This window comes from Miniopterus schreibersii, assembly GCF_964146895.1.
Source record: "Miniopterus schreibersii genome assembly, chromosome: 1".
In the NCBI taxonomy this organism is placed as follows: domain Eukaryota; kingdom Metazoa; phylum Chordata; class Mammalia; order Chiroptera; family Miniopteridae; genus Miniopterus; species Miniopterus schreibersii.
The window spans coordinates 63593419-63618774 of NC_138101.1; the positions used below are offsets into that span (position 1 = coordinate 63593419).

The 25356-nt window shown below is 37.5% G+C and overlaps 1 protein-coding gene across 1 annotated transcript in view; it reads right to left on the reverse strand.

Annotated features, from left to right (window-relative positions):
• Positions 1 to 25356, reverse strand: part of TACR3 (tachykinin receptor 3) — a gene marked incomplete at both ends in the record, with an annotated part of 70751 nt that overhangs the window by 23990 nt on the left and 21405 nt on the right. Inside the window, 2 exons of the mRNA XM_081155164.1 lie at positions 17081 to 17792; positions 17955 to 18141. Coding sequence (XP_081011290.1) covers positions 17081 to 17792; positions 17955 to 18141 — 899 coding nt within the window. The remainder of the gene's footprint in view (positions 1 to 17080; positions 17793 to 17954; positions 18142 to 25356) is intronic.

A 25356-nucleotide genomic window follows, 5' to 3' on the forward strand; every position in this document is an offset into this window, starting at 1 on the left:
TAAGAAAATAAAGTAAATCGTAGAAAGAATGTAAAATGAAGACTGTTTAAAAGTCCCTCTCATGCTTATGTTGATGAAGATAATAGCAACATTAATGACTGCCATTCATTAACAGGCACTTTATTACATACACTATGCATATCTAATATCCAGAATAATCTAATGATCCAATCAATAGCATGTTGTTATCTTTATTTTGCAGAAAAGAAAACTGAGGCTTAAAGAAATTAAGTAAATTTCTCAAAATGACTAGGATGGTGAGAGCTGGAATTCTAAACCAGTTCTGCAGTCTTCAAAGTCCATATAGATACAAATTATGGCTTTGAATATAATCATTTATGTGAGGAATTGTGAAAGAGAAGAAAAATATTTAATGTAGATGGCTTCCAAAGAATCAAAAGTTGCCTTTTGCCTTATGAATCCAAAATAATGTATATACAACATTAAAGATAAAAGTCAAACATATAAAGATAATATTTGTAGTTAGACATTTCTGTTTCCACTGCTGCTAATTAAAACTCACTGTAGTAGTTCTCACTGTATTGAACTGCTGTATTTTGGGTGTTTCCAGAGGCCACAGTACTTATCAATCAAGTTTATTTTACGCAACTGAATATTTCTCAAACTCTATTATAAGCTTTTGCTTTTTTGCTCTCTCTGGAATTTATGAACTCAATTTGATGTTTAGACAGTTGATTTTTTGGAGACTAAAAAGAGAAATTGAGTGAAATGAGCAGGGTTAGAATCTTGTACAGCTACTATAGCATGGATAATTAAAAATATACTGCAAATTTCTTATAGTTTTTTAGACAATTAGTCTAGTGATAGAGAAATTTTTCCCTGGTAGGTAGAATATTATATGGAAACAATTTATGTTCTCACTAACACTTCAGTAAAAGTAGAAATTTTGAAAGTTCAAACTGACAGTTTTGTCATTTCTGGTCTGATCTATTACTTATTCATTTAGCCAAACATTTATTGAATGCTTGCTGTGGCATTCCAGACACTGTATTGATACAACAGTGAGGAAAGATGGCCTTCACAGAGCTCATAGCCTAGTGAAGTAGATAGCTATTAATCAAATTATCTAACCAATAAATGTAAAATTACAGATACTGTAAGTGTTGCAAAGGCAAGGTATATATGGTCACTTGAATGCATTTACTGAGAAAACATATTTAGATTGTGAAAGTCTTCCCTAAGAAAAGTCATCTGGGTTGAAAGTTGGAAGGGTCACTAAGCAAGGTGGCAGAAGGGTGATAGTTGCAAAGATTTCTTGGAGAACAAACAACATGTGAAAAACGCCTTTGTTAATGGTAGGTTTTTATGGGTTAAATTGTATCCCTTTAAAAAAGATATATTGAAATCCTAACTCCCAATATCAGAAAATGTGACTTTATTTGGACATAGAGTCTTTATACAGGTAATGAAGTTAAAATGAGGTCATTAGGGTGAGCCCTAATTCAATGACTGGAACAAAGGAGAAATGTGGAAACAGAAATATATGGAGAAGGCCATGTGAAGATGGAGGACTGGGTGATATATTACAGATGAAGGAATGCCAAGGACTGCCAGCAGTTCCCCAGAGACTAGGAAGAGGAAAGGAAGGCTTTCCCGACAGCCTTCAGAGGGAGCATGACCCTTACCAACACTTTAATTTCAGACTTCTAGCTTCCAGAACTGTGAGACAATAGATTTCTGTTGTTCTAAGTCACTCGGTTTATGATATTTTGCTATAGCAGCCCCAGGAAATCAATATGATGAGTCAGGGTGAGAGAAGCATTATACACTTGAGTAATTAAAGGCTACTGTAATTGGAACGCAGAAAGTGAAGGGGGAAAGTAGTTTGAGACAAAGTTGTAATGCAGGTTATAGATTATTGTCTTATGGAAAGTAATTGAAGTGATTCAATCAGGGAAGGAGAATAATTCGATTTTAGTCTGGGGAATGGACTGAAGGACAGAAATAATGGGAGTAGGGAAATGAGTTACCTGACTGTTGTTTTGCTTTGGGTGAGAGATGGTTGATAATTGAAATAGAGTGTTGCTACTGGAGATTGAATTATGGTAATAATCTGAGGAAAGTAAAAAAAAAAAAAAGTTGAAATATTGCAGAAAGGGAGACCCAGTTGGCCAAAGAAGTAGGTAGAATTGCCAGACACTACTGAAGACCAATTTGAAATTGGTGATTAGGAATCCATTGTGGCATTAATATTTCCTACTCTATGGCTCTCTCTTAATAATAAGTTGCTCAACAGTGGGCATGAAGAAAATAGCTGTTTAAACTCATCCAGATAAACATCCTCTGGACCTTGAGAAGAAATGATTGAATCTCACATATGAACTCACTCAAATGTCAGTACTTTATTCTTCCTTTAAAGAAACATACCTTTGATGTGGTCACATTAGCTTTTCCTAGGTGTTTTTCTAAGCTTCTCACTACTATTTTTTCCCTCACCAAACAGATTCTCAAATATGTTAGAGTCTGCTGCATATAATTATTTCATGAATAACAGCTAAGGCTGGATTCTTACTGTACCAACTAGAGCATCACCTAAAAAAGTTTAAAAGTAAATTTTATTATCTTTTACAGAGAACTGAAATTCTCAGAGGCATCCATTGGAAGATCATATTTTTAATGACATTTTAAAAAATCAGTTTTCCTTTCCACTTTAATGCTAGACCACTTTGCTTTACCACTTAGTATTTTCTGATATAATTGAGGGAGTCTTTTCTTTTTACTTTGATGTCTTTTGCACAATACTATTGTTCACATAACTTTACTTACCCTCAGTAAGTGAGCCCTTTCTATTTTGTAATTGTTCTTGGTATCTGGTATAATTCTCTTCTGATAACATTTTTATTAAGCTCTCTTTCTGGATCTTTACTTGCTTCTACACATTTCAAACTGAAGAGTGCAGTCTTCAGATGTTTCCTTGATTATATTAACCATGCAAAGAATATTTGTCTGAAATGATATGGATTTTACTCTTTTTCAGTTTGATTCTGGCCACAGCAGACAATGTTTTAGTCTGTAAATGACAAATATAAAATGCTGTCTGGCTATTATCTGTGCAAAATAAAGATTAATAGCAACAGCTGCTAATGACCCATAAAACTTCAACTTCTGGCCTATAGTACTAGGGCACTTTTTTTTTTTTTTTTTAATTTGACAAATCACTAGAAATACAACCTTTCTTGAAACTGCAATTTTTAGACAAATTTTATTGTGTACTTTTTCATAACTGTTTTAAATGAATGTAAGAATGAATCAATTAACTATTATTGTCTTAGTGAATTTTGAAGTGATTAGCATTTATGAAAATAAACCTATATACAAACATTCACATGAATGCACACATATAATAGGAATTTCAAAATATTATCCAGCCCAAAAAAATCATTTACTCAAATTTTTTGATATATTATATAAATAAAATTTATACGCTGGCATTTGAGGAAAGCTACATTTCAAGAATAAAGCATCAGAATAGTGAAAGTATGTGACTTTCATTGTTCATGCTTTCAGTTTAAATTTAACAATTAGGTTTATCCATTTATTTATTTATTTATTTATTAAATATCAAGTTTTTATTTTCATTTATTTGTTAAATGCCAACTATTTTTCAGGATTGTGTGACATACTTTGGCTATATTGATAAACAAAATAGATGGTCTTCCTAATCTTGTGGAGTCAAAGTCTAATGTAGAATAAACATGTTATTAAAATAGTGAGAAAATATGTAAGACATCACTACTTAAATGTCGCTTGGGACAACATTGTCTCTTGAATATTAGGTTAGACTTTCCTTGGAGCTTTACTGTAATGGCCTGTGTGAGCTCAGCACACTCCCCATGATTTCTAACAATTGCTACCTGACTTATTTTGTGCCTTCTGCTTTCATTCTTGAATCTGTATAAAATACATTCATCTCACCCAGTGTGAACCTTGATGCAGAATTGTACTGTCACTCGATTTTTACAAGAAAGCCAATTATAGAAAGCATTTCAGATTTCAAAAATTTTATTGGATTACAAGTTTGGTGGTGGGGGGAGAATACACCATCATTTTCATCCTGATGGTTCCAAACTTGGCTTTCTTCTTTTTGTTATGTTAATCTTATATTCTATCATTTTTCTAAAACCCTACATGCGCCAAGAGTGACCCTGTCACTTACAACACTTGAGAAGTTTAGCTCAGTTCCTCCTCCCCTCATTAGGCTAGTCTGTCTAGCCCAATACTTTGGAAATTTTCCTGAATAAAATTGTTTCCATTGTGTTCACTGTGATGTTATAAAAAGACAGACTAGTAATTATGAAGCATAAAAGAATTTGACCTAATCTGGGGTATAAGTAGAAATGATGGGAAAGACATTGGGTGTAACCTCCCAGAATTAATTAGAATGAAAGTGGGATTAGAAGAGAAAGTGGAACGGCAAGTCATGAGGTTGGAGAAAGCATGAAGTATTTGAAGAACTAAAGAAGGCCAGTTTCGCTACAACACCGAGGAGAGGAAAAAGCAGAAGTATCAAGTGAGCTAGAGATGCAGGTATTAAGCATGACTTCACCAATATAATATATTTAATATAAATTTATATTTTCTTTTTTTAACAATAAAAGCAATAATTGCTAACATGTTGAATGTTTACTATAAACCAGACACTAATCTAAGACCTTTATATAGAAATCAATCTTCAAATGCTAATTTATAGTAACTATAAAGTGATTTATATAAAAAAATTCTACTTTATTGGTGAATATTACATGAAACAATTTCTCCTCAAAATTTTAGACACAGATTTAAAAGTGTTTTTCTATATTGGCAATATAAAACACTGCTAAAGAGTATTTCTGCTACTTCTACTATCTCTGATGATAAATAAATTAAAAATCAGAACATATTAGATTATTTCATTCATGAGATATTTTAAAGTTGTAAATCATTTTTTTTGAAGTCCAATTTACTACCTGTGTCATGTCTATATTGTCTAAGGAAGTCAATGGTAAGATGTGTTATATAACCTTGTATCATTTGAAAAGCACTCCTTTCACAAAGTCACTGTTATCAGTCATACATTAAACACTTAATTTTGTTAAGACAGTAATTCCCTAAGAAAATATTTTTGAACTCTTGGCAGATTATCTTGGTGGAAGCAATGCCTTTATCAAAATATATTTAAAGTTCACATTCCCTTATAAGTATTTCAAGTATTCAATAGAGATAAATGACTATATATAAAAGTGTGTAGTATACATAACTATACATGATATTCTATTTGTATATAAGGTAATATGTATACAAAGCCCTTTTTCAGGGCAATAAAAAAGTTTTATTTCATTTTATAAGGGGAAGAGATTTTAGATGAAGAGAGAACTCAAGAGGTTGCCTGAAGTGGATGTAGAGAGAATATCAATTAAAGAAACCCTTAGGTAGGATCAATAGTCATGTTACATAATAATAAATGGGCAAAGGAACTGAACATTTTAAACAGAAGAGTCTCAGGACATTTGCTAGGTTTAGTCAAATATATGGAGTGCTATAATATAAAATAGATACGAGAGCAATTTCACGTCACTATAGAGGGTAGAGCTCAGTTTCTGGAGAAAGATGAGTCACAACTCTCCAGGGGTACGTGGATTTACATGGATTTTCTTCAGTGGCGTTAAAACTTTTTTTTTTTTTTGGCTCTGTTGTTGAAGGTACTCAGGAATAGAATGAGTGACAATTTATTGGGTAAATTAAAAAACTATAAACTTCCAAATGAATTGTTGAAATAGATGAAAGTAGGCTCCTTTACATCTTCGAGATTCCAAATTTAATCAGAGGGAGGTTGTCTGAAAGCTAATTATAATCAGAATTATGATAGGAAACAGATTGCTGGGGACAAGCTATTGTGTTGAGAAAATTGTATATGTTTGAAGTAACTGTTATAACTTTGTGTAATTTGCAGAGTACTATAAATGTGACTCATATATAAAATAGTATGGGACCAAAATTCCCTTCCATCTATTAACTTCCCCTTATAGTTATTTGGCTTCCCTTTTTATATGCCTTTTATACATGTGATTAAATAAAGCTACATATTATAACTGGCACTACAAATCAATAGTTTTGTCAGACATTTTTCTTAACCAATGAGTTTTATGAGAGTGAGTGGAAACAATTTTGTATCTGCTCTTCTACAGTATGAATGGCTTTGGAAGAAACATGAATATTACTAATACGTATATAAACTAATACTACTTTGAGTGTGCTCATTGTGAATATTATTCATACATACATATGAATTATTCTGAGCCTCATTTCCTTTGCACAGTCATAATCTTATCAGCCCAATTTCTGACGTCAACAAACACGTTCTTTCCTTCCCTTCCAACTATCAGTGCCTGGCCTATTGAAACACCATCATAGTGGGTTTCTCTGCTGCTGCTCTTTTCCAGCTTTCTTCCCAATGTCTTCGAAGTTCTCTTTCTAACATATTTCACTGTTTCTTCACTTCCAACAGGATTAACTGCAATTCTGCACACCCTTTACTACAGTGGCACTAAATATCTTACCCTCTCCTCAAACTTACCCTATTGTATCAGTCAGAGCTCCAGGAGAAACAAGGTACACTCGAAGGAGAAAACTGAAGAGAGTTTAATAAATAGGTCATTTACAAGCCCCATTTTACAAATGACTAAAGGAAACCAACTTGAGATGAGTGTTCCTAGGATTAGCAATAGCAGAGCCAGTGTCCCCTGTCCCAGGCCTGGGGGACGAAAGGATCCTATGATTATAAATGAGGAAGTGAAGCCTTAGGACAGAAGCTCTTGACAAGAGATATGATTACAGTGGGACTTTGCAAATTTGCAGCAATTCTGAAAGGAAAATGTGGTAGATATGTCTTAAAGTTATTCTCCCCTCTGCCTCCCATCGCCTCCAGGTGTCTCCGATTAGGCAAAGCCAAGAAGAGGCCAGACAGCAAGGAACCCTATCCACGCAGTTAGTCCATAGAAGTCAGCCCGGTGGGGAGGGGACAGAAAAAAAGAGCGGAATAGTTAGCAGATCTGAACTGAAAGGTGAAAATGACCCAGCTCAAACATCCTTTCACAATTTCGTGGTTTTCACATGCTGGTTTCCTTGCCGAAATGATTTTTCTCTTGCTCATACCTTACTCTAAAGTTCAGCAACTGGGCCCTACAACTGAGTTCCACTCAGATTGCAGAATGTTCACTGTGGATTTTTTCCCTTCTCTCCATCCAGTTAGTTTTTACCTCCTTAGAGCTCCAGCACATTATGCCCTTACTTTGATTTTTAGCTCACTGGAGATGGTGATTTTACTCTTCTCTGTGTTCTGTGGCACCTAAAAAGTATCTGTAGTAGTCAACATGATTGTTGAATAGTGACTGCAAATGGTTGTTGAATGTTTGTACAGACGGCAAGTGAATCATTGTTTATAAATGAGAATTTCAACACATATAGAATTTTTTGGAAAGAATAGTTTTCTTAACTTTGCTAAATGGAAATTACAAACAAAACAGAGTATTATTATGGGGTTAAAATGACATTAAATAACACAATGTGTACAAAGAGATAATGTCAGGCAAGTAGATAATCTAAATTATCCTAAACTATGTTAAATAACATGAAATTCATACTTAGGACAAAAAAACAGATAACAGATGTAGTAGTACATTTGAGACAAAAACAAACAAAAAATAACTTATAAGTGGTTCTTAGGTATTTGTAATTGGCATGGAAAGAGAGTTAAAATATGCCAAAATTCTGATCTAAGGATTTAAAAAGCTTCTTTTGATATTGCTTCTAGCTTTTCAACAGAAATATATTTCATCAGGGAACTAGACTATAGGTCATTTCTCTTCTAAATCTCTCCTTTTAAAACAATTTCCTGTATGAAAGTAATGAGTGATGAGATTTATGCAGCTTAAATTAGGGCAATTTGTTCTCAGTAATTCAGTGATCAAATAAAAATATTTAATGTTACAGTTGAAAACTTTGTAAGTTCTTTGGTTACACTAGGAATTAATTGCTTTCAATTTTATCTAATGTGGATCTACATCATATCAAACTTTTTTCTGAAGTAAGTAGTGGCATGTCGAAATTCCATTATATTATCCTTAAACTCATAGAGATGGTGCCCGTCAAGCTGAGGATGTCCAAACCTTTGGGTATTTAAGTTGTGATGGTGTAGATGCTTATTTAACTGTGCTAATGGATGAAAATAGGTAATAGATAACCTCTAAACTTGAAAAATAAAGATGGAAAATAGACCCTATTTTTACATCTAATTTAAAATTTTAAATTATATTTTCATGATACCTTAATAAGGAAATTTGAGCACAAATTATTCAATGATAGAAAATGATAGAAAAGCAACTTGTACTGAGTGCCAAATATATGCATCATTATCCTAGGTGCTATGAATATATTAGTAAACAAAATAGATAGTAGTAAATGGAATGAAGAAAAATAAAACAGAATAAGTAGATAGAAAATGACATGAAGCCACTGTTTTAGACAGTAATCAGTTCATACATGAGATACGCTGAGAAATGAAAAGGTAACTTCATTTCTTTGTAAGAGTAGCTTCTGTCTCTTTACAACAAACCTACAAATGTAAGATAATTTTATAATTTTTTGATTACTTTTTAATCTTCACCCGAGGATATGTTATTGATTTTTATATATTTTTGTTTTTCATTCACTTATTTATTTATAACTTAACTTTTAGAGAGAGGGGTATGGGGAGGGAGGGAGACAGAGAGAGAGAGAAAGGGAGGAGAGAGAAACATCAATCGGTTGCCTCCAGTACGTGCTCTGACCAGGATTGAACCCACAACCTACGTATGTGCCCTGACCGGGAATCAAATCCACCACCTTCTGGTACACGGGACAACACTCCAACCAACTGAGCCACGCTGGCCAGGGTGGTAACTTTACTTTAATAGTCTTTCTTCTTTGTTCTCATGGGCCTTCCGACCCAGGAGAGCAGACAGAAAAACAATAAACATTACAAATCAGCTAATTATTTAGTATTTTAGAAGGTGATACATGTGGTAAAGAAAAAATAAAGCAGTTTAAAATAGAGTACTCAGGGTCTAGAAATAGTTCAGGGAATGAGTAATGGCCATGGAGGTCAGTGCTTCACACAGAGCGTAGGATCCGGGGCAGAACAGGCCGGGCACGTGGATGAAACGGAGGGGCCAGGGCTGGTGGAGCAAGGAGGTCGGAGAGCGGCAAGTGACCAGTTGCTATAGATTCTCACAGACCATGTAAGGACTTTGATTTCTACCCCACAGAACTGCGCAGCCGTTGGAAGATTTGTAGGGGGTATAGGATCTGACTCATTATTAATAGGATCACTCTGGTTGCTGCACTGAGAACAAACAAAGGAGGAACAAGAGTAGGAGGACAACCAGTTAGGTGAGAAATGATGTTGATCTGGACCAGGGAAACAGCAGGAGACATTTTTTTTTTTAATTCTCACCCGAGGATATTTTTTCTGTTGTTTTTAAGAGAGAGTGGAAGGGAGGGAGGGAGAGAGACACATCGATCGGTTACCTCCCGACTGTGGTCAGGGATCAAACTTGGAACTGGGGTACCTGCCCTTGGCTGGAACTGAACCCGGGACCCTTCAGCCTGGGGGCTGTCGCTCTAACCACTGAGCCAAACCAGCTAGGCCAGCAGTAGACATATTAAAAAGTGATTAGCTTTTAGATATATTTTGAAAGTAGATGTGATTAGATTTGCTGATGGATTGGGTATGGAGTATGAAAAAAGAGATGAGTCAATATTTCCAAGAATTTTCACCTGAGGCTCAGATTTTGACCCCAGAACACTGCAGGAAGAATAAATTTTGGAGGAATGTCAGGAACTCAATTTGGGACATGTAAAGTTTGAGATGCCTCAAAGATTTCCAAAGGATGAAGTCATGTAGGTGGTTGGATTTAGGACTCTGGAATACAGCTGAGGGAGTCAAGCTAGAGACATTAATTACAGTGTCACTAGAGTATGGGCCATGTCTATTTTATTTATTCCAGTGTGCTTAAAAGGGTTTCAATAAATATTTGTTGAGTGAGTGACTACAAATATAGTGAGTTGTATGCTGGTAAATGTTTGAACCACAAGCACTCTGAGGAAAAAACTCACACCAGAAAACAAAACAAAACTCCTAATTCTTAGTGTTTCCACATTTCTGTGGTGTAAATAATCCTACAATGATTTCAAGCTACCGAAGTAACATGACTGGCTGCAACGTTGGAAATAAATGTGCACACCTGATTCCATCTAGCCAGTAAAAATCAGCTCCAAAACACAATTGAATCTATTATTGTTTAGTAATATAATCATATACATATTTTTCTTACAGGTGTACATAAAAGATAATTTTCAATAATCTTGATACGTGGGTGGATGTGAAATAAAAAAAACACACCTCATAGATGATAATACAAGTTCAAAATAAGAGACTTAAGTGAATATTTAAACACTTATGTCACATACCAAACTAAATAAGAGAAACACTGAGCTCTTTATTCCTGTACTGTTAGGCAGACTTCTAAATCACTCCACATATATGAAATATCTTTATATAATTCCTGGGGGAAAATTTCACAGCTTATAAAATAATTTACTATAATGTTAATGTACTCTCTTATCACAATTGTCTTCATGATTTCTAATTCAGCCTCCAAATGTGTTTAAAATGTCACTACAGCCCGGCCGGGCGTGGCTCAGCGGTTGAGCTTCGACCTAGGATCCAGGAGATGGAGGTTCGATCCCCAGTCAGGGCACATGCCCGGGTTGCGGGCTCGATCCCCAATGACTCTCTCATCATTGGTGTTTCTATCTCTCTCTCCCTCTGCTGCCCTCTCTCTGAAATCAATAAAGATATATATTTAAAAAAAAAAAATTAAATGTCACTACATAACATCTACTACAAAAGTATCTTTATAAATTTTTATCAGGTTTTTCTCTTATGGAGTCCAACCTGTTTCGCATGTACTTCAGAGTCATTATATAAGTACTTATAAAAGTATTTATTTTATAAAAGTACTTTAAAAACTATTTATTTAACTAATTAATATTTTAAAAATTTTATTGTGGTAAAACAAATATAACATAAGATTTACCATTTTAACTATTTTTAAGTGTAAAGTTTAGTGGTATAAAGTATTCACATTGCGCAATCATCACCACCATCCATCTTCAGAACTTTAATTAATTTAAAAAATGTGCATTTTGTTGTAATCATAAAAAGAAAAATATAAGAGAAAATAAAATTACCCAAAGTCTCGTCATTCAGAGCAAATCAAATCTACATCAGCCTTATCGCACGTATAGAATTCTGTCTGACTGTTAAATCCGCGGGCCAGAAATTCCTCGTGTGTTAGAGATCCTGCTGAGTCTAGAATGGCATTCAGACCCTGACTGTGTCTAATGAAGTGGTGAGGCTGCACACCCCAGCTGTCCGTTTTGCAGCATTTATTTAATGTACCAGGGAGCCAGCTTCAATAAAAATGCTTTATGTTTATGCTCAGAGCGATGAGGCACAGTGAGGAAGAGGTATGGACAGGTCATCATCCTGGGCACATGGTTCAGAGCTGAGCCCCAGCACTAGTCATTAAGAAATTGCTAATGGAGCAAAAGTAAGGGACAGGGTCATTTTTTCAAGTTCTATTTGGAACACATTAGACATCATAAATATTTCAGGCAGAGGACAAAGTTTGTAACTTACACGTTTTGTAGATTTGGATGCAATGTGCCCCAAACAACTATCTGGAGAAGGGCATGGCTTCTTCCTCCCAAGAAATTGTCATGGTCTGTACCGAAGTGTTGACATTGCTCTTTCCCTCCCTCCCTCCCTCCCTCCCTCCCTCCCTCCCTCCCTCCCTCCCTCCCTCCCTCCCTCCCTCCCAGACCTCCCTAGGGACTCTTTGAAGTAATTGGGAGAATACCAAGAAATTGTTTATAAGTAAAGGTTATGGACTAAAAAAAATTGGATATTCATATGAATGTTACCACATTTATATGCATGTGCCTGGAAACTTGAAGAATTGACATATTCAAATATGTGATTTTTTTCCAATTTTGAACAAGAACTACAAATTGTAGAAAATGCCAGTGAGTCATAATAAATTTCCTAAAAGTAACCTTTTCTAAAATATGGTTTTAGTTACTATTTTGCAAAGAATGCAAAGATAAAGTAATTGATCTTAAGCTAAACTCATCCAGTTCATCATCTGGGCTAAAAAATGAGTCAAGTCTTACACTCACTGCATGGGCAATGGTTTTTCTCTAAAGTAGGAAGAAATGAGGAGATTGGCTCAGGGCAATAGAATTAAAGACTGATAAAGTAGTTTAAAAAATTGACAAAAGTGTTTACATCCATAATATTTACAGCAATGTGGTAACATTTTCCACAGTACACTTAAGTCATTTTATTCATTTATATTTATCTCTTTTATCATGTAAATTGTTATGTCTTTATAATCTAGAAGAAAACCAATTAAATATGAGAAAAAATTGGAGCTCTTTATTAAAAAATGAAAGATGAAGCCATGAATTTGGATGAGATAACTTTGAGATTCAGATTTCATGATTTTTATGACTGTATTTTTTTTTTTAAATATCTTTATCGATTCAGAGAGGAAGGGAGAGGGAGAGACAGAAACATCAATGATGAGAGAGTCATTGGTCGGCTGCCTCCTGCACGCCCCCGACTGGGGATCGAGCCCGCAACCTGGGCATGTGCCCTGACCGGGAATGGAAGCTGGATCTCCTGGATCCTAGGTGGACGCTCAATTGCTGAGCCACACCTGGCCAGGCATAACTGTATTTTTAAATTGCCCATAATAAATTTCAAAAGAAATAGATTCTATGAATACTTTGCATAACAGTTAGCTTTATGAAAATGAATTTTCCTAAAGAAATTAAAAAATAAAGAGTAGTATATCAAATCAATTTTTATCTATTTGGCTAGAAAACATAACTTAGTTTATTTAGATTAAATATTTCTTTTAATAATTATTCATGTCAGGTGTGTTTTTATGTTTGAAGAATGTAAATTATTTTTTGTTATCTTTGTGAAAAATAGCGAATGTCATCTTCAAAATTCTGTAATTAAATATTCCAATCAATACTGGACCATGTGCCCAGAAGTTGTCCTTTCCTCTATGTTAATAAGTCTTCCTAGAGTCTCTAACTTAAACTCAAAAATGTGCTTAGAAAATGTAAGAAAATATTTTCTATTTTCTAATATCCCCATATACTGAATGGGACATGTGATAATTGAATAAAAATGACAGTATTTTTATTATGTTACCTGTTCTATTAATAATTTTCTAACATCTACATTCTCAAGATAGGTAATCTATATATAAAATGTATTATGTATACATATAAGGGACAAAGCATAAACAAGTCTTAAATTCTAATTTAATTGAAGGAAAACTTTGTCTAATTAAACCCTGCAGTCATCACAACTTCTTAGGAGCCATAATAGTATAGAAGTTTAGGAGAGCATGGGCCTGGGAGTAGACTGTGGGGATTTGAATCCTGGCTCTACTGCATGATCCTAGCATCTTTTAGATGTTATATTTAAATGTTACATTTCAAAATGGCAAATTCAGGGAAGATGGTGGAAAGAAAAAGTGATTCTTTATTGGCAAATAATTCCACTATGTGTGTGTGTGTGGGGGGAGGGGGGATGGCAAAGTAGCCTTCCAGGCAAGAAGAACTGTGCAGAACTGAAAGATGGTTCGTTGGCCAATAAAGATACAGTTTTGCAGGAATTTCCAGCAAAGCAGAAGGTAAGGTGTTTCAGGATAAGACCAGAACCTGTGACCTCACATTCAAATCTTTAGGAGTTACTAATATTGTATGTATTTTAAAAAGTGGAAGTGAAAAGTCAGCAATGCTCCCAATGCAGAATGAAGTGCCAAAAACTTCAAGGAAAACTCAATGTCTTTTTCTCAACAAAAGGTGTAACCACTGCCTTGAGGTTCTCCACTTGTAAAATACAGGTGTTCATGAGGGGAATATCTACAATCCTTCTCAGGTCTAAAATTTCTAAGGTCATAAGCACTTCTCAAGCATTTTGCTGCAGCTGAAGGAAAGCCCAATGTGCCTGAATCAAAGGGGAAGTAGTTTCCAAGCTCAGAGGATCTTTTAACTTTAGGCAGAGGGACAGATTGAATTAAGTGTTTTCCATTTGGGCTGCGAGGACCCAATTCAGTTTATATTAAGTGGAGACAGAAAACAGTCACTATTCAATAAGTTAGGTGTTCACATTGTAGTCTAAATGGTGTTTTCCTTGTCAATAAAAACTAAATAGGGGTTAAATAACTTTTAAGGTTATTTCAATAAAGCATTAATTATATAAGAAAATATAATTTCTGTGAGCATAGGCTGTCAACTATGTTCTACGTAGGGCAGGGAGTTCAGGTGACCATAAACAGAGGCACCACAGCTCACCTGAGCTTCCTCAGAAGGGTCAACCTTACAAACTTAAATCTACCAAATAATTGCAAATACCAGTTTTCCAGTTCATGCTTGATAAAACACCAATGCAGAGAGATTCCTTGCACTAAACTATTGGCAGTTCTAAGAACTGATATATTTGTATAATATTTGATTCTAAAAATTATCTTAAACAGGCTTTTCTCTATTTCTTTTTATTACTTGTGTGCTCAAAGAGTATTCCTTTAAATAACAGTTTTAAAAAAGATTTTCAGTATCCAAACTGAGTGTGCTTTGGACTGTGCTGCAAATTGTATGCTCCATAAATTTTGTATAGTTTTAGGGAATGAATGTTTTCTAGAAAAGAATAAGTAGTACAATATTCATTAATGTCAAACCAGTGAGTGTAATAACATAGCATTATACTAGCCATTAAAATAACTCCAAGGCCATTTCATATTTGGTATAAATGTTGGCAGAAAGTATTTCTTACTTGAAATACTACCAATTTCACACATACTACATTTTCATCAAATTTCATAAGTGCATCATTAAAATGTTGAGAATACAGTGAGAATTTCACAACATGGTGTGCTAATGCCTCTCCTCCTGGTCACAACATTAAAAACCATGTACATACAAGAAATATAAAGGAAAAAGAAAGAAAGAAAGAAAGAAAGAAAGAGAAAGAAAGAAAGAAAGAAAGAAAGAAAGAAAGAAAGAAAGAAAGAAAGAAAGACTCAAACCAAAGCAACATTCATTTCTGTCTTGGTAGAGGAAGGTTAGAAACAATTTTACCTGCTCCCCTTTGGGGACTGATTTTGTTGCTTTTTATTTCTGTCCCTACAAAAATGAATGGTTGAGACATGTGGGAGAGCAGCAATAAAGGAGAAACGATGATTGACAGTTTCAGAGGCTGTAAAAAAATGTGATTTTGTGCTGATTTCTCCTAGTTAGTGGCAACTAAGCACTGCTCCTTCAGTTTAACCCTCTGGGTCTGGCATTTGAAAGTTTCTAAAGATGTTAGCAGCACCTCTGTGCTCACTATTTCAAATAAACACAAAGGGTAGACTTACGGAAAGAACTTGTTCTTTTCTTATAATGGTGGCTTAATGTAGTAAAAATTATTAAGCCTCATTTTATTTTGACACAGGCTTCTTAATGTCAAAAAAGTGCTCTTTTCTTTCCACTGGTGAGAATATTGAGACTTGAAGTTACAGTGAATCTTCCGCTGTATCCCCCATGCAGCTGCCAATCACAAAACCAAGGCTGGCATCAACTGGTGTGGTTCATTTTTTTTTTTTTTTAGCATGATGTTGAATTAAAGTGTAACCAGCTTCAATAACAGGTGGGGATTTCCCATTGCCCTAACACAAGCATGCATATTTCATAATGTTCAATATAAGAACACTAATGCACACAAAAAAAATTTAAAAACTTAAATATGAAAACAAATGTTGGAGGTCTACCCAGCTTTTTAAAATTGTTTGAATATCTCAGAATCTCCACTGTAGATAAGGGAACAACCTAAAAAGTTATCTTAAACAGCTATAAATTAGTGTGTCTCATTTAAAAAAAAATATTTATTGAATTTATTGGTGTGCTATTGGTTAATAAAATTGTATAGGTTTCAGGTGTACAATTCTATAATCCATCATCTGTATATTGCATTGTGTGTTCACCACCACCCCAAGTCAAGTCTCCCTCTGTCACCATTTACCCCCCATTTACCTTCTTCCACCTACCCCCACCCGCCTTTCCCTCTGGTAATCACCACATGGTTGTCTTGTGTCTATGAGGTTGGTTTTTTTTTTTCCTTTGCTTAATCCTTCACCTTTTCTATCTAGCCCACCAACCCCCTTCTGTCTGCCGGCTGTCAGTCTGTTCTCTAACCATTTATTCCTTGAGTTCATTGTTGCTCCTTATGGGAAAGATTTGGATGCAATGTTCAAGGCACAGGATTCACCCAGCTCAGTCTCCGCAGATTACAGGGAGAGAAATCGAACCAGAGACACTGTGGAAGCTGCTGGCTGGTGGCAGCCTTTGGGAGGGAGTTTGTTGCCACGGATGGACAGATGGATGGATGATGATGGATGGATGGATGGATGGATGGATGGATGGAGGATGGATGGATGGATGGATGGATGGATGGATGGATGCTCCATGCCTGGGGGGCCAAACCAGGGCTGGCCCTGGGATTAGGATTTGGGGAGTGTGGTGATGGGTGGGGGTGTGGCCCAGCAAACCAGAGAGCAGAAGGAAGGGTGGGGGACCGCTCTCCCCTTTCTCTGACAGAGAGATGAAAGGCCAAAAAGTACATTTCACACACACATAAGTTTTGCTGCGGTTGTTGGAAGCCATTTGAGAAATGTGCTAGTATTAAGAGTTTCTAGGTGACTTTATCCCAGCTGGGATGACAGATCTCCCCATCTCCCGCATTCGCCTCCTTCGGTCCCTCCAGACGCCCTTAGTGGGGATCAAGGGGTCGGGGTTGGGGGGGCAGGCCACGGAAGCAGCCGGGCGCAGCCCCGGGAGGGCTACCCAAGGCTCCTGGCCGCCGCCGGCTCCCTTCCTCCGACGGCCCGCGCCCGGCCCTCCCGCGCCCGCCCGCGCTCACCTGTCCACCGCGATGGCCGTCATGGAGTAGATGCTGGCGAACACCGCCGTGATGGGAAAGAAATTCTGGAAGCGGCAGTAGCTGGCGCCGAAGTACCACTCGCTGTGGAGCGCGTAGATGAAGTTGACCAAGGTGTTGAAAGCGGCCATGGAGGCGTCGGAGAAAGCCAGGTTCACGAGGAAGTAGTTGGTGACGGTCCTCATGCGCTTGTGCGCCAGGATGATCCAGATGACCACGAGGTTCCCGAAGACCGCCACGGCCACCACGGCGCCGTAGGCGAGGGACCAGAGCGCGATGCGCCAGGGCGGCTGCACGAACTGGTTGGTGAGGTTGGCGCGGGGCTGCGAGGGCTCGGGCGCGGGCGCGGGGGACGGGGCGAGGCCGCCGGCCTGGGCCAGCAGCTGCAGCCACTCGGCCGCCGCCCCCGCGCCCGCCCCCGGCCCGCGCGCCTCGCCCAGGCCCCCCGCGGCGCCCGCCGTCCAGTTCCCCGCGCCGGGCACAGAGGCCATGGCCGCAGGCCCGCCGCCCCGCCGGCCCGCCGCCGGCCCAGCCGAGCCCCTGAAGTTCTTCGCCTCCGGGTCGCGCCCTCCCCTCCGCCCCCCTGGCAGCGCCGCGGGCAGGTGAAGGGGTGCTCCGAGCCCGCAAGTGACGGGGAGCGCGGGGGCCACCCGCGCCCGGAGTGGGCGACTTTGGCCGGCTGGCAGGGCGAGTCCTTGGGGAGAGAGATCTAAGTCAGGGGCTGTCACCAGGGGGGATCTCGGGTTCGCCCGGCGGGAGCTCCCCGCGCCGGCTGGAGCGCTGAGGCTCCGGCGCCGGGACGCGCTTTATAGGCGCCGAGGCCCCCGCTTTGGTGACGTGGTGGGGGCTGACCAACCCCTGGGCAGCCCGGGCGCGCTCGGGCCCTCCACCGCCCTGCGGAGCGCCTTCCTTCGCCCCCGGCACCTGGAGCTCGGCGGGCGGACGCGCTCCCGGGTGGGCTGCGGGGCTCGGAGGCAAAGCACAGCCAAGCGAACGAGCCGCGGGACAGACCGACACCGCACGAAGCCGCTCACCTGTGCAATCTAAGGGAGAAAAGAAACTGACGAACAAGATAGGACCACAGGCACGGGAGCGTGGGACAGACGGACAGATCTCAGAGGGGAGGCGGCAGGGAGGGCGGGAGAGATGGAGCAGAGAACTTGCAGGCGGGTGCGCGCAGCCCAGGGACTCAGACAACAGGCAGGGGAAGGGCTGGGGGGGGGGGGGGGTGAAGGGGAGAAAATAGGGGACGTCTGTGATACTCTCAACAATAAAATAAATTTTAAAAAATCTCTCCAAGGTTGTTTTTTAACTCTTTTAACCTCAGGATATTTTGCTGAGGTCCCTGGTCTCAGACATTTGCTGTGGACTGTTCTTTTCGGAACCAACGAGACCATTCACCGGTAAGTCAGCAGCGCCTCTCAGGGGATTTTTTCTGAGAGGGTGGGTGTAGCCTGCTGCGGGTTGTGGGGACAGCTGGCCACGCCAGGTGTTAGGTGTTACCGGCTTTCAGAATTTCACTCAACTTTCTGCCTGTGTGTTTATGCTATCACTTCTCAGGTCCCCTTTCCTCTAGCTCCCACCCCCAGAGTTCATTCCCCCTCCCTCTAATCTCTGTCACCTGGAGAGGCCATGGTTTCTCCTGGAGGACTCTGCTCTCCCTGGAAGGCCGTACAGCACAGAGGGTAAATCAGAAACCCCGAGATGTATTTTCTTGAAAAACAAGAATTGGATTTCTTTATTTCTCTGGGATAAACATACCCCACCAGCAATCTAAATACATACACTTGGTTATGCAGTTTTGCACATTTGGCTCTTTGGTTTTCAGGGCCTGGCCATGAGGATGTACTGATGAAGGTGAACAGCAGTATCCTTAGTCTCATGGGCCGGTGGGCAGGCCTGACTTCTGAGCTTTGGCTGGAGCAGATGAGCTGGAGAAAGTAGTCTGTGCTTAGATAGGTCTTACAGGCAATTAGTATATTCCAGAGGCGATGCCCTCCTTTATTAGTTTATTGGGGGCAGGGATTTCGTGTTAAACATAATTTAGCAATCTCCTGTAAACACCTGAAATCTTTGAACCTCAGTTTCCTCACTTAAAAATTAAAAATGAAAAAATATCTAATTTACAGGGTAATTATGAGGGTGAGTGGTTTCAACAGAATTCGTTCAACACCACCAGGCAAGATGCAGATTTTAATAAATGTTAACTACTTCCCTCTTGTTATTGTAGTGCATTTCATCTAAATGTTTTCAGGTAAAAGGAATCACAGTAAATTTTCTTTACTTCTAATTTGTGAATATTCTGTACCATTTAGCTTCCCAGTTCAGAATATATTCTTTAAAAATCCTGCAATGATCATTGCACAAATGGACGTAGGGTGACTGGTAATGACTAGTGTCTTCCATTTTATATTTTTTTATGATGAAAACAGTAGTGGATAGAAATGAGTTTGAGGCAACCTGATCATTGCATTGACACAACCCTGCTTCAAAGTAAATGCATACTGAAAGTGACAATTATCAAGGGTTATTATTTCCCAGAGAGGTCTGTGAAAATATATCATAAACCATAAGTAACGTTAATAGAGATTTCACATTTCCTGCTTACTAATTCTAAATTAAACCATGTTTTAAAGGCAAATTACTTCTTTCTGCCAATTCATCATCTAGAAATTACTTGAGTTACAAACGAAAGCTTCTTTCTTCCCTAATGAAATCATGACTTTTTAAAAATTCCTTTGTATGATACACATCATTTTTCAAAATTATAAAATGGATCATCGTGGTGGTTTGGTAATTGTGCATATTTTGATAAAATATTTTAAGTTGTAAAATCACTTGGTTGTGTAGAAATCCATTTAGTTTACACTGCTGCTTTACTTACCCATACAGCATATGGTAAGTCTGTGATTAAGTTTCCTTGGACTTACATATGAGTGGAGATGATATGACAAATAATAAGTGACAATGATGAAATTAGAAGTAGTTACAATGCAAGGGGCTTAAGGAAGTCTTTCTTTGCAGAAGAAGAGAGGAATCCAGGTCATGCCTTTCCTTCTAGGTCTTGCTTACAGAGAGAGACTCTCCTGGTATCCCAGAGTGGTCGTAAGGAGTAGCCCTTTTTCATTCATTGCTTTAGTCATTTCTCAGGTATGATTTCAGTATCGTTCTCTCCAGGAATGTGACAAGGAAACAATCAGCTATGAAGCTTGTCCTCCTGCAGCCCACAGACTATCAGTATTTTTGACATTCAGGCAACTATTATGAATAGTAAAATAGGTAGTTACAGAAAAAAATGGAGCGTGTGACTCAGTTGAAGGATGTTGTGCTCAGTGGATTCTGGATTCTGTCAACTTCTCTTAAAAAATGGGAAGGTTTAGGAGGTAAGGGAAGGCTAAGGAAAGGGGTTCCTGAGTAAGAGGATTTGGGAAATAATCTGCCCATTGTGGCTTCAGAACCTGAGTCCTGCGCTTATCTGAGCCCACTCTGCTGGTTTAATTATCCTTCCTCATTGTATTTCACTTCTCACAAGAACTCCGAAGCCTTCGTCATGGGCCACTGGGGGGAGAAGAAAGGGGCAGAGGAAATGGTAACAGACCAGGTTCCCCTTAGGGAAGGAAGCTATACTCTTGCATTTAAAGCCTGGGAGTGTGGGAGAGCATGCACCCGATGTCTAAGGATGCTGGGAGGGAAGCCAAGCATGGGACCCTAGGGGACAGCGTAAGGTTTTAGATAACAGTGACTAAATCTTGGTTTGACTGCATAAGTATAATACACATTATGATCATTTATGTAAATGCTTGCTCTTTATTCCTAATAACCAAGAAGCGTTTACCTATTTTTATGCATAATAAAACAGTAGGGTCATACGTATTCGTACAAAACCTTTTCATGATGAGAGGCGAGAATGACAGAATTGAAGATTCATGTCTTCCATCTCTTCTTCTGGGGCTATGCCCAATCAAGAAAATGGAAAGGGTATTATCCAAACAACTTAAATTATTTCTCTCCCTACTTTCTCTTTTTCCTCTCTGCCTCTCACTCCTTTTCTTTCCTTCTTTATTTCCTAAGAACACTTACATTGTGGTGGTTTAATTTTAGAAAATTAAACGCATGTCTGATGTAGTTCCATGGAATTATATAGTGATGATAATTTTGTTACCCGCACTTTTACCCTCAAATATTTTGGAGACAATTTTCCAAAGAAACATAAACGTATTCATACAAATTTGTTAAAAATTTATTTTAGTAACAGCTTTTGTTTATTTTTTGTGTAAGAGGAGAAAGGGTTCTATTCAAGTAAATATGGGGTGGTAGGTCAAACATCTGTTGATATCTGCAAATACTGTACATTATAGGGTTCTATGATTGATATATAATTCCTGTGCTACACATTAATTTGCTGTCATTTAAAGGAGAAATTAAAAATTAGTTGTACAGGAGGTGCTGATATCTTTATTTATATATGCCTCATTTATGGGTGGTATAATTTTTTTATTTGAAATATGATCATTGCATAAGCTCCACAAGAATGAAAGTATATTAAATAGTAAATAGATAAAATTTGCTCATAATTATGCAAAAAGTTTTGTGGATGCAGATTTATTTCCAAATGTTCTTGGTGGCTTAATCTATACTCAAATCAGCATTTGACATGGTGATTTGAGTATAGATTAAATTAAAAATTTAAATATAGCCAGTTCTCTGAGGAACAAATTACATTCTAGTCTTTGTACTATTATATGCTGGCTAGTGTACTATTCTACAAAGTTATTGATCAAGTGCTGAAAAGAAAGCATGTACTGTCAATATATGTGTCTTTATTTATTTACAAATTATATGTACATATATATTGCATGATTGTACTAATATATTATATACATTTAAATTTTCCAAACAGTATAAAACAAAAGGATGATACCATTGACAATATTCTTTTTTGTTAATCCTGACCTGAGGATTTTTTTTCCGTTGATTTTTTTTAGAGAGTGGAAGGGAGGAGGAGAGACAGTGAGAGAGAAACATCCTTCCCTCCACTCTCTCTGAAAAAAAGCAATGGGAAAAAAAATATCCTAGGTGAGGATAAAAAAAAAAAATTACAGAGAATGCAACATCCACTAAAGAGTAGCACAGATATAAGACAGAGCTTTCAGATATAGTAATTCAGAGAACTTCAGCAAACTAAAAATAATTTCATTAACTGACAAGCAGTTGACCATTTTGAATTGAATAGTTTCTTAGTCTAAAGCAAAATTTTTGTAGATATAAATAAGCAGAACAAGCAAACAAAAAACAGTACTTAAAGATTTATTTTGAGCAAGAAGCTAGGCAAGTATTAAGATCCTAAGTCTGCACTGCTCAGCATAGTAGCCACTACTCACACATGGCTAGTGAGTTGTTGAAATGTGAAGTAAGCGTAAAATACACACTAGACTTCAATCACTTACTATGAGAAAGTAAATAAAAATATCTCCTTGGTAATTTTATATTGATTACACATAGAAACAATAAGGACATATTGATAATGGGTTACTATCTGCTTGTGGGATGAGAGAAAGGATATGTAAGAACCCAAGCATAATTTAATTTTTATGCACACATAAGAAACCATATAACTCAAACACTAGGATTTGGTTCAGCTATTTTCAACAAATATTATGCCATTTTTAACCCTTTCTATATAAGGCATCTATCAGATATTGAACTGGATGAACTCTATCTGATTATCAGAGCCAAAATTTTCAGGCTAGAATGGACTAAATGATGTGAGCAATTTATGCCCAGATTTTTGTCAAAATGAGACCTCTTTCTGTTTATAAGGATACAAAATGTTAATGGCTAACACCAGAGCAATATACAGCACTATTGTGTCTCTAGGTATTAGTTACATTAAATTTAACAGTATTATTGAAAATAATTATGCATATTACACAGATTCTGTCCTTAAGGAAAGTAAAAATTAAATACTATATCAACACATACAAAATTAATTCATTTTTACAATATATATTTTTTGAGTACCTACACTGTGTGGCACTGTTTTAGGAAGTATAATATTAAAAGGCCAAATGAGAGGTCAAAATAGGAATCAGGGAAGTGGAAACTCACATGCATTTTGATTGCTTACAATATACTTTGCCACATTCAGGAAGCACTCACTGTGTGTCAGTACTATTCCAAGGCTTTACATTTATCAACTTATTATCATCATAACAACCTTATGATGACATTTGTCATTTTTTTAATATACATTTTTATTGATTTCAGAGAGAGGAAGAGAGAGGGAGAGAGAGACAGAAACATCAATGATGAGAGAGTCACTGATCGGCTGCCTCCTGCACGCCCCCTACTGGGGATCGAGCCCGCAACCTGGGCATGTGCCCTGACCGGGAATCGAATCTTGATCTCCTGGATCTGCGATCCCCTGGATCCTAGGTTGACATTCAACCCCTGAGCCACGCCCAGCCGGGCATCATTATTTTATAGATGAGAAAATTCAGGCTAAACGAGGTTAAATGATATAACTCACAGCTATTTAAGTGGATGAAGAATCCAAACTCAGCAGTCCGGCTTCAGCAACCATGCATTTAACTTTGGATGTTGGGAGAAAGAAATTTACGATGGACCAAACAGCCTGTGTGACAAGGACAAGAAAAAAGCATGTGAGCAACTAGGAAACATTAACTGTTCCTGCTATGGGTACTTGGTTTGTATCAACTTAACTTAAATTCGTTGGTTGCAACAAAACCAATTCTTGCTAAGGTAAGCAAGGTTTTCTGTTTTACTTTTCTTTCTTTCTTTGTTTTGAAAGCCTGTGGGGTTCACGACAGTAATAGAAAAGGTTGAGAATAAGACTCAGACATGAACAACATCAGAGCTGCTCTAGATGTTCCGGATTTTGCTGCAATAATAAATACACACCATCAATTTTCCCCTTGCATTACTCCAATAACTTTGAATCAATACCAATAAAGATTCCAAGTCTGGACTCTGCAGACCCTGTGAGATAAACTATAAGGACTGAAAGAACTGCAAAAAAATTTTTGAACTTTACAGAGTAGATTTGTTCTTAGTAGTAGCATTAGTTGTGTAATTATGAAACTGTATTTTAAGAGAACTGTAAGACAATATATTTAGAACTAGGGTTCTCATGTTGGGAGATGGGAAGTGCAAATATTAAAGGATAGAAAGTTAGGGAGGACTCATAATGTTGGATTTGAATTGGTGGTATAAGTATTAACTCATGACTTAATTTTTTAACCCTGCTCACTGAAGAAGTCTAGAAACAATGATATCCCCACTGTCAATACAAACAAATAGAGGTCAAATCTTAGTTTCTAAACACTGTTCTCCACTAAAAAACAAAAAAACAACAACCAAAAAAACCACCAAAAACCAGAAGGTAATAGAGAATTAACAGCTTGCAGAACTGGGACAGAGAAAGTACAAGGTGAAACTATTCTGTCTTATTATGGTGAAAGAAAAGTGTCCAAAGATTATAGAATCATAGCAGAAGGGCAGAAAGCCAGTTCTCAGGAATCAAATTGGACCAACTCAACATCAAAAAGATAATAATGATTATAACGCAGTGTTTGGAAGCAGGAGTCCGTTTTGATACTAACAAGTGGTGGGGGAAAGAAGACTTTCCTTTATAGAAAAATGCCAACAAGTTATAAGGAATAACAGAAAAATCACCCTTTTCACAAAGTAATATTTAATTTAGGCAATAATTATTGAATGATACTCAAATGCACACAAATAACAAAGTGTATACTTTTTTAATGCCTCTATTCACATTCTTTTAAAAACAAGTTGTTTAAAAAAACATGTTTTATATTCGGGGCATTTTTTGTTTACTTTATCATAAAATTGATTCATTATGGGCCATGTGACTTAAGAGAGGTGTTATTTAATGACTAGCTTTTGTGGAGAGATGCGGTAAACGAGGACAATAGCTATATTCAACTTTAAAAAACCCCACAATATGATTATTGTGAAATTGCCTAACAAAATGTGACAATGATATTCTCTTCTATTGCACTCATTTATTTCAAATGGAAGGAACCTCGAACAGAGCTATAATTTACGAAGCAGAAAGACAGTTCAGACATTTCATAGAACAAGTGGTTATTTTTATTTAAGTAATGTGGTCATTAGTCAATTAGCTTTTTTTTTCTTAATATGTCTTTATTGATTTCAGGGAGAAGAAGGGAGAAAGAGAGAAACATCAGTGATGAGAGTCATTGACCGGCTGCCTC